General features: G+C 52.5%; 1 protein-coding gene across 3 annotated transcripts in view; it reads right to left on the bottom strand.

Annotated features, from left to right (window-relative positions):
- Window positions 1–1,577: 1,577 nt before the first annotated feature.
- XPO6 (exportin 6) overlaps window positions 1,578–9,807 on the bottom strand; it is a 137,669-nt gene continuing 129,439 nt past the window's right edge. For all 3 annotated transcript variants that reach the window (XM_080679379.1, XM_080679380.1, XM_080679381.1), the window contains 4 exons: window positions 7,941–8,102; window positions 4,949–5,047; window positions 4,602–4,832; window positions 1,578–2,237 (listed from right to left, as the gene is read on the bottom strand). In XM_080679379.1, the coding sequence (XP_080535505.1) occupies window positions 2,136–2,237; window positions 4,602–4,832; window positions 4,949–5,047; window positions 7,941–8,102 (594 nt within the window). In that variant the 3' untranslated portion in view covers window positions 1,578–2,135. The remainder of the gene's footprint in view (window positions 2,238–4,601; window positions 4,833–4,948; window positions 5,048–7,940; window positions 8,103–9,807) is intronic.

The following is a 9,807-nucleotide window of genomic DNA, read 5'->3' as shown; positions in this document are numbered from 1 at the left end:
TTGCCCTTGTGCCAGACCCCTGCAGTGCCAAGGAAAATCGGGCCGGAGATCTGCCTGACCTCTCTCCTGGACAGACCCTTCCTGCAGGTCACCAGCCTCTGCTTGCACATCTCCAAGGACTGGTAGCTCACTGGGCCACACCCATCCATCTTGGATCAAAAATCCTCCAACCCAGCCCTAGCCCGTTGGCTCAGTGGATAGCGTTGGCCTGCAGACAGAAGGCTCCTGGGTTCGAGTCCAGTCAAGGGCATGTACTTTGGTTGCAGGCTCAATCCCCAGCCCTGGTTGGGACCCATGCAGGAGGCAACCAATCTTTGTGTCTCTCTCACATCAATGTTTCTTGCTCTCTCCCCCTCCTTTCCACTCTCTCTAAAAATTAATGGAAAAATATCCTCAGGTAAGGATTAACAACAACAAAAAGTCCTCCAACCAGCCCACTTTACTCCCCACGGCCTTTCCTCTATCACCCCCAAGTCCTGTCCAAGGATGGGGCCCACAAGACAACAAAACCCATCCCCTCCCCATCCAACGCTAGCCTTTCTAAAAGCCCTTTCTTAATCTCAGGCACAGAGAGCATGCCTTATCTTCCCCAGCACACAGGTGAGGAGTATTTACAGCCCAGCAATAACGGCATGTTAACTCCTTCCTGGAGAAGAGTTTCAATCTCCTCCTCGATAAACTCTGAAGCGGGGTGAGAGGCTGCGACTGACACAAAGGGGCTGCTTCTCTCTCTCTCTCTCTCTCTCTCTCTCTCTCTCTCTCTCTCTCTCTCTCTCTCTCTCTCCCCATCCCATGGCCCCAACTCCCACCCCACCATCACCAAAGTGATTATTAAAGACCTCAGAAGTAGAAGCCATCAGCCCCCAACACCCTCTTCCCTCCCCCGCCCCCCGAGTACTATAGGAGCCAAGGGCCGCCCTTACCTTCAGGAAACACCCCTCACTGCCCTGCGGTGAGCAAACCTCTTCCTGTAGGAGTGCTGGTCCCCATCAAAATCCACCTGGTCCTGGCTGTCTGGCCATTATGACACCTGACTCGGAAGAAGCTGACCTGTTAGCCCAGAAACTTTCTACTCACGAATGGCTGAGCAAGGCCCCAGCCTCAGACACACCCATGAGCCCTGAGTCCAGCCACATCCACCCTCGCCCAGCTAGATCCTTCCCTTCCCTCCCCTCCCCTTTCCAACCGCTATTTCCAGACAATCCATCAGAAGCCCACTGAGGGCCTGTGCCTGGCTGGCACCCTTGGGAGGGACCCCTTCTCTGGGAAGAATGGGGCACTGGCTCCCCTTAGACTCCACACCCACCTCCACCTCTAGGTTAACTGTCAGCGACATGAAGTTCCCCTGCTCTCTGAATATGAGCAATGGGAACCCTGAATCCTCACCAGGGTTAGCGGGATGGTATCTAGAAGAGGGTGGGGTGGGGTGCGGTCAGGCCCTAGCAAGATGGTCCTCCTCTGCCCCTGCACGGTACAAACTGGCCTCCTCCCTCACTGCCCCCCCTGCCCAGGACAGCCCCCACCTGGACGCCAGCCCTGGAGGGCTCTGCCTGCAAGGAAACCCCCTAACCAGCATTTATATAACAACAACATAAGCATTTTATTTTTTCATTAAGCTTCTTAGTCTCTTAGTATCACAATGGAATGATGAGAAAATGAACAAAAAAATCTCTTGAGTCTGCCAATCTCTAACACAGAGCAGAGACTTCAAGGCAATCGGGGGGAAGGGGTTGGTAGAAGTGACAAAAATTCCAACATCACATCTCTCCGTAGCCGACAAGGCTGGAGGGGGCAGGGAGGTGGAATGGTGAGAAGGTGGCACTGTCCTAGTGGTCCTTGGCATTTCTGTCTCATGACTAACATGCGCATGATCTGCACAGAGCACCTGCAGGATCTCCTGGTGCCCAGCCACATGTCCTCCGTCTGCCCAGACGCCCAGGCTCTCCAACCAGTGCTAAGACACACCCTGAAGCCAGCTCTGCTGGGTGGGCAGCAGGAGAGTTGCGTGGAGGAGGGCAGAGGGCAGGCCACGCTGCTCAGGGTGTAAGAGTCCGAGGAGTAACCGAGGCTCGTCCGGGAGCAGCGGTGGTGGAAGGCGAGTGGTGCAGGCCGCGGCCCTCCGGGAAGCAGGCCGCCTAGAGCTTCACAGTGCCCGGTGGCAGGCTGTCGTTGCAGAGTCTGTAGTAGCGCAGGTCATTGACCAGCCTGTGCACATTCTGGGTGAACGAGGGCAGGTCCTGGAAGGCATGGGCACAGCTGCAGCCTGGCCGCACTGAGCACCCCAAGTCACCCACCCGCCCACCAGCACTTCCACCCCAGGGCACACTCGAGCTCCCACACAGTATACGCAACGGGCCACTTCCGCTCCTTCCCGCACCGTGTGAGCGCACACGCACTGCGGGGACAGAGAACATGGCGAGGCAGCCCTCGTGTGCACGGCCAGGCTCTGAGGCACGGAGGTTGGGAAACCTGCCTCAGTGACAAGGCCGGAGGGAAAGGGGCACTGGTCTGGCTGCCAGTGTGTCTCTCCCTCACCGCGTCCTGTCCAGCATGTCCACACACTCCTCTTCCCAGTGCTCCAGGCAGGCCCTGCCACTTAAAGGGCGACACCCTGGCAGGAGCCCGCCTGTACCCGTGATCTCACCTGCTGACCACCACCTGCTGGGCCGCAGACAGCAGAGAGGCTCCTCGCAGCTGAACCCCACACCCTACCAGGCAGCACTAGGAGGTGGCCGAGGCTCGCACCCTCGTCTTTAGATCATGAATACAGATGCCGGACCACACAGTAAAGTGTGAGCAACATCAGTGGCTCCCTGCTACAGAGTGTGCGGCTCCATCTGTAGCTCCGCTGGCTGGGGGCTCAGAAAAGAGTGAGGCACCTCCAGCCGCCTTTTCCCACCGCCCTTTCCCTGGCTCCCCTTCAAGCTGCAGCGCAAGGCCTGCCTCTGCCAAAAAGCCCTCAGACGCCTGTTTCCTGGCTCCAAGGGGCAGGTCCGCGCCCCTCCGCTGAGCTCTCAGTGCCCTGGCCCATCTGCTGTGGACAGTGCACGCAGGCCCTAGAGCCAGAGCGCCAGGCCTGGCCCGCCCCCTGCTCTCCCGTTCCCAAGTTCTGTACCTGCCAACTAATGGCTGGCCTTTCTGAGCCTGGGTTCGCCTGGGAATGGGGTTAACAGGACCCATGCGTCAGAAAGCCAGTGTGGTCCAGGCTTCCCAACAGGGCCTTATGAAGGCAGAGATGGTGCCCACCCCTGCCCAGGCCCTGCAAGGAGCTGGCTTCAACCAGTGAGTGAGTGAGCAGGTGAGTGAAGGATTCCTGTTAGTCCTCCTCAAGAAAACATACCAACGGGTCTCTTTTAAATCAGCAGCTTCCAAATTCCAATCTGAATTTCCTGGTGGAACACAGGAATCAATTTCTGTGTTTTAAGTACCCAGGAGCTTTGATGCATGACTAAATTTGGAACCCACTGCTTTAAATCAAGAAGTTGACTGATAATGGTATCAGTAGAAACTGATCATTAAATATTAGAATTTGGACTCCAGAACAGCGGTCGCCAACTGGTGGTGTGCGGACCTGGTGGTCCGTGAGGTCTGAAAGGCTGGCGATCACTGCTCTAGAAAAAGAAAGGAAATATCAGTGGCTGAAGTGAACTTTAAGCCCCGGAGCGAACAGGTAAGTGCCAGGGAAGAAAGACTAAGGAAAATAGGAGCCGAGTCTAAGAAAAGCAGTCTTGATACACATCACGGCCGAGACAAACAAGAAGGTGGCAGGGCTGTGCTCCAACAGGAGCGAGACGTACATCTGAAGACCAAAGAGAGCCCGTAGGCAGGTGGCAAGCACAGGAGTCACAACCCCGAGGATGTGGGTGGAAGAGATTCCACTTCAAGTGGGAACTGGTCAAAGGCGGAAATGACTTATCCCTTAAGAAAAGCTCTGGGGAAAGCTGACCAGGCAAGCAGCAGAGGCTTATCACAGCTAAAACAGGGGGGCGGGGGGGGGGGGGGCGAGTAGGAGGGGGCAGCGGCGCAAGTGAGTGCTCAGAAAAAGGCCCAGGACAGGAAACACTGGGCACCAGGTGGGGACAGCCCACCAGACCTTCCCCAAGCAAGAGGATGAACACTGTGAGGCTCCTCCCAGGAGCTGGTAGCAGGTCAGGCCATGCAGAGCCAGGCGGGGTGGTCTAGGAAAAGCCGGGGTCCCATCTCTAAGCTGGGGGCCCAGGGAAGCAGCTGCGGAACACCCATCTTCCCGCCTATCTGCAAGTTCAGCCGCAGTGACTCTCAGCCCACGAGGAAACAGCAGCTGGTCAGCGGTGTGCTCGATGGGGACAGTAAGTACCAAGAAGCCGAGACAGAGCAATTGGGCTGCCAGGGCCGACACTGGGCCTGTGGCGGATGAGATGAAGACACAGTGCTGCCAAAGCCAACACTGAGGAAAGCACGGACCCCGCAATCCAGGCACAGCGCCACGTCATCAGGAATGGCACGCGCTGCCTCGGAGCCACAGGGGTACAAACCACACAGGAAGGCAGCCTGCCCCTCGCTGAGCGGGCACCAGGCATGAGCCCACACCACCCTCCCTTTAGCCTGGCCTCTCTCCTCACCCGATCCATCTTGAAATTCCGCCCCAGCACATTTTTCTGGTTGGCATCCACGCCATCACAGCCGGTCAGGAACTCGGGGAGGAAGGCTGCAAAGAAGCCGTCAAAGTCCACAGAGGCCATGTTGTAAATGGCAATGCCGATCTCCTCCTGCAGGAGGTCGTGAGACTTGTGGACCAGGACCTGCAGCAGCACGTTCACAAACTGGAACAGCATGGTGGTCCGGAAGATCTTCTGCAGACAGAGCCCAGAGTGAGTGCTGGCCGCCAGCGGGCTCAGGGGGCCTCTCCAGGTCCCAACCAAGGCCCAGCACCGTTGATGAGGAACCTTTCTGAGAAATGGGCACTTACCTTGTGGTACAGCTTCTGCTTGGTGTTGAGTGTCTCCAAGTAGAAGAGGTTTTGTTTAAATAGGTGGATGTCAGGCTGGAGAAAGGACTGTCCAAAAGCCTGTCCAAGAAATAAAACCACCATTCTACAAGCAGCATGAAACACCGCTAGGACAGGCCCTCTGGGCACTCTCCCCCACACGGAGAACCGGATACCCCGGGAGTGGCTCCTTCTGCCGATGCAGGACAGGGACCTACTACCTCCAGTCTTCCAGCCTGTCTGGTCAGATCTCAGGAATGTTCCCATGTAGTCTTATCTCCTAAGTCCTTCCCACTGGGCCTGACTTCTTTTGGTCTCATCCTACACCTGTGAGAGCTTGTTTGGAGGTTCTAGCAGGGGAGTGCAGCTACTCGTATACCCTTGACCAAAGACCGGTTCTCTCCTCTGGGGGGAATGTCGCCCTCTTTGACCGAGCACACAGCTTCGGGAGGGATGCATATGAATCGGTGAAGGAGGAGGGGACACCCGCCTAGCCAGCCAGATCAGCCGAATCAACCCTGGCAATCAATGGGGTGATAGATGTCACAGCCAGATCACCCTCACATCCTCATCCTACATCTTTTGTAATGAACCTCTAGACTCCTTCAAGGAAGACTTATCTTTGAAGCAAGAAGCTAAAAACTAAGACAAATAGCTAAGCCTCCCCTCAAGCCAACCACTCACACTCCCATTAAGCCCTCTCCCCTGGCATCCCAGATCTTATAAAACAAAAATCCTTAGAGGCTCGTCACAACTAGCTGTCTGTCTTGGAATTAAGCAATAGCAAATTTTTAAACTGCTTTGCAATTTCTGGGCTGTAAAAGTTAGAACACTGCCCACCCCCCCCGCCCCCCCGCCAAAAAAAATAATAATAATAACACCACAAAGAACCTTGAGCCAATGAAGACTGGGGAGAGTGGGGCAGGCCAATGATAGGCAGACTAGTCGTGTACAGGACACCTCCTAGAATAAGCCGGGGACGGCCTTTCATTCTGTCCTAAGCTACAGGGTCTTGTAACTCCTGCTGCAGTGATCTCTATGATGCCCACTGGTTTCCACTCACTTATTTTTCAAGTCAGGTTTACTGAAGTCTAACACAGAGTAAAATCGCCCCTCCCCGCCCCCCCACTGAGGGTCACCATTATATAATTCTGACCAACACATCCAGTGTCTAACCACCATCACAATGGAGATACAGACACCTCCAGTTCCTCAAAGTTCCCTCCAGCCTCAGGCAACCACTGTTCGTTTCCTGTCCCTCGGGGCCTGCCTCTACCAAGTATTTAAATACATGAGGCATGTGGCCCATCGACCTCGAGTTTGACATGTTTGAATTGCAGACAGTCTTCTGAATCCAGCTTCTTAACCTACCATAAAGTATCATAATGTATTTACGCTGCCGTTTGTATGTTCCTTTTTTTTTTTTTTTTTTTTTTTTTTTTTTGTTAATCCTCACCTGAGGATATTTCTCCACTGATTTTTTTGGAGAGGAAGAGACAGAAACATCGATGTGAGACACATTGATTGGTTGCCTCCTGCATGCACCCTGACCAGGGTTGGGAACCTGCAAATGAGGTATGTGCCCTTGACCGGAATTGAACCCAGGACCCTCGAGTCCAAGGGCCAATGCTCTATCTACTAAGCCAAACCGGCTAAGGCTGTTCCTTTTTTTTTTTTTTTTTAAATCCTTACCTGAGGATATGTTTATTGATTTGAGGGTGAGAGAAAAGGGGAGAGGAGACAGAGAAAGGAAGAGAGGGAGAGAGGAGGAGAGAAAAAAACATCAATGTGAGAGAGAAACATCGATCAGTTGCCTCTTGTATGCCTCCAATGGGGAATCAAACCCACAACCCAGGTATGTGCCCTGATTGGGAATCGAACCCGCAACCTTTTCGTGTATGCAATGATACTCCAACTGACTGAGCCACCCGGCCAGGGCAATATGTTCCTTCGTATTGTTGAGCAGCAGGCTCTTAGATGCATGCACCACTGTTTACTCACTACCAGCAACAGGTATTTGAAATGTTTCCAGCTTTTGGCAATTTTTTTAAAAGCCACTGTAAATACCTGTGCACAGGTGAATATATGTTTTCATGTATCTTAGGTAAAATACTTAGCAGTGGAAACTGTTTTCCAACATGGCTTTTACCAATACTGTCTACCAAAGAAGACTTAAAAGCGAGAACAGAGGTTAAGAGGAAGGCAGAGGGAACAAACACTTAGAACTCCACACCGAAGCCCTCGTGGGATGCTGGCGATGGAAGTTCAGTGAAGTGATTGCAGGAAGCCCAGGGGTAGGCATGTGCTTTTCCAGAGAGATCCCCACACAAGGAGTTTGGGTGTATGTGTGCTAGTGGGGAGCTGAAGGGTGAGGAAAAGCAAGCACTGAAAAAACAAAAAGAAAACCTTCCACTTCAACCTAGACTTTGAACACAAATTGTATGTATGCAACTGAGTGCAGAACACGAACAGCACCTGACAATTGGCCACCCTGGCAAGGGGAGGCCACCGTCTTTCACAGCAGGTGTGGCCCGCCCCCAGAGAGCTCGCTCTCTAGGCTCTAACAGTCACACTTGATCTGAGAGGGGGCACCAAGGCACAGGGCAGGGCTTCTCCCAATTTTGTTCTAGCCAGAATTATCTCTACAGATGCAGACATGGGCCCCTCCTCCAGAGACTCCGATTCAGTCGGCTTCCAGTAAAGGAGAGCCTGTGATGCTGATGCCGTGTCATCCCACTTGACACATGGAGACTGAGGTTCTGAGAAGTGAATTAAGTGCATAGTGCTGAGAGGCAGAGCCGAGCTTCAGACCGCACTACAGGCTTCAGAGGCAGTACTTGTCGCAGTGGTCACGTTAGGGATTGGGACTGAGTGTCAGAGAAGCCAAGGACAGACAGCAACGGACCCAGGTGTCCCGAACGAGGCCTGTCTGTTCTTGGGCCACAGGGCAACCTCAGCAGCTCTTCTACGTTACCTGCATGATGGCACTGAACTGAGGCTCATTCTCCATCTGCTCCTCGGCAACCCCCCTCTGGACACTGGCCAGGACAGTGGACTTGAAGAAGTACCTCCAGTTGTGATGGAGTGTCCGGAAAAGGAGCTCAAACAGCTCAGCCTTCACATCAGGGGAGGGGCGCTGCGGAGACACACAGAGACCCTCAAACCTTCCCCTCCTGCGGCTCAGGAGCCACTCACAGCCCAGGCCCAGAGCAACAAAGAGGTCTCAGAGATGCCTGGCAACAGTAAGCTGTCAGCTTCCCACCCACACTCCTGTCCTATCAAGGCCCCCAAGTCAGCAGGTCAAATCAGGAGTACTTCGGCAGAGACAGGGCTGCCTGAGATAGAATGCCTGGGTCGGTGCCAAGGGGCCCTTTTCTGATGGACACACTCAGCTTTTCAAGCTCAGAAAAGGCTACTAAATGGAAGAACAATTAGGAAAATGGCTTTTCTGTTCAGAAAGCAGCTGATCTCATCTGTCATAGAGTCTTGGTAGTTGTTCCTTTTCCTAGGATAAACAATGCTGTCCAACTAACCTGCTGATCTTATATAACTCAGAAGCTAAAGACAAATAAGAAACCTTAAAGCAGATCTACCCTCCATAGAAAATGGGCTTAAGGGGCACTTAGGAGCCACAGAAAGAAGCCTCAGAAGGTCTGGGGGAGGCAGCACCTCTGAGGCAGGGAGGGGAGCAGCCTGCAGGGCTGACAGCTCTCTGGGCCTGTCTCCTCTTTCACTGGCAGCTGGGATTCTGGGATGAGGAGAGGAGAGGGAGGTAGGCTCAGCAATATTTTCTAATTTGAACAAAAATCTCCAAGTCACTAGAGAGCATGATGGGTCACATTATTCCAGATGGGTCTGGAGAATTCAAAATAATAAGGCCCCGATATATTTAATTCAGCTGATTAAGATGAAATTGAGACAGAAGGCATGAGCTTCCGTGGCAGGAATCCTTACAGGGCCCACGTGTGTTTAATGATGCAAAGCAAGTGGACTCACTTAAGCCTTAATTTGGGCAGTTAAAAAGGTTAGCTCTTATTTACGTAACTATTACATAAAATTTAGTTAATCTACTTATTCTGGATCTTGTCATGCTGTGTCCATCTGTTTTTCAGGAAGAACAGAGGCTTTGCTATAACAAGGAAAGCTTTGGATCATTCTGAAAACTTGCCTTGTATCCTTGAGATCATGAATGCTCTTGATAGGAAAAGTACATCCTATATAATAAAAGGCTAATATGCAAATCAACCAAACAGCGGAATGACCAGTCGCTATGATGCGCACTGACCACCAGGGAGCAGACGCTGGACACAGGAGTTTCCCCCTGGTGGTCAGTGCGCTCTCACAGGGGGAACGCCCCCCAGCCAGAAGCTGGGCTCAAAGGGTGGCAAGTACAGTGGCGGTGGCGGGAATTTCATGCACCAGGCCTCTAGTTTGTTATAATGTTTGCTGTAGAAAACTATATATTCACCTAAAGTTATAAACTGTTTGCCAGGGAGGTTGATCTTTACCAATCAACCTTGCTTACACTAGACTAGTTCTAATTAACTCAACCAATATAAAAATACTGTACCAAGCTAAAGGCATTCTTTCTTCTTCTTTTTTTTAAAATATATTTTACTGATTTTTTACAGAGAGGAAGGGAGAGGGATAGAGAGTTAGAAACATCAATCAGCTGCCTCCTGCACAACCTCCCACTGGGGATATGTCCGCAACCAAGGTACATGCCCTTGACCGGAATCGAACCTGGGACCCTTTAGTCTGCAGGCCGATGCTCTATCCACTGAGCCAAACCAGTTAGGGCTAAAGGCATTCTTTCTTGGAAAAAAATTATTTTACAAAAA

The sequence above is a fragment of the Plecotus auritus genome (assembly GCF_963455305.1).
Source record: "Plecotus auritus genome assembly, chromosome: 7".
NCBI classification, from domain to species: Eukaryota; Metazoa; Chordata; class Mammalia; order Chiroptera; family Vespertilionidae; genus Plecotus; species Plecotus auritus.
This window is presented reverse-complemented; position numbering and strand designations above follow the sequence as displayed.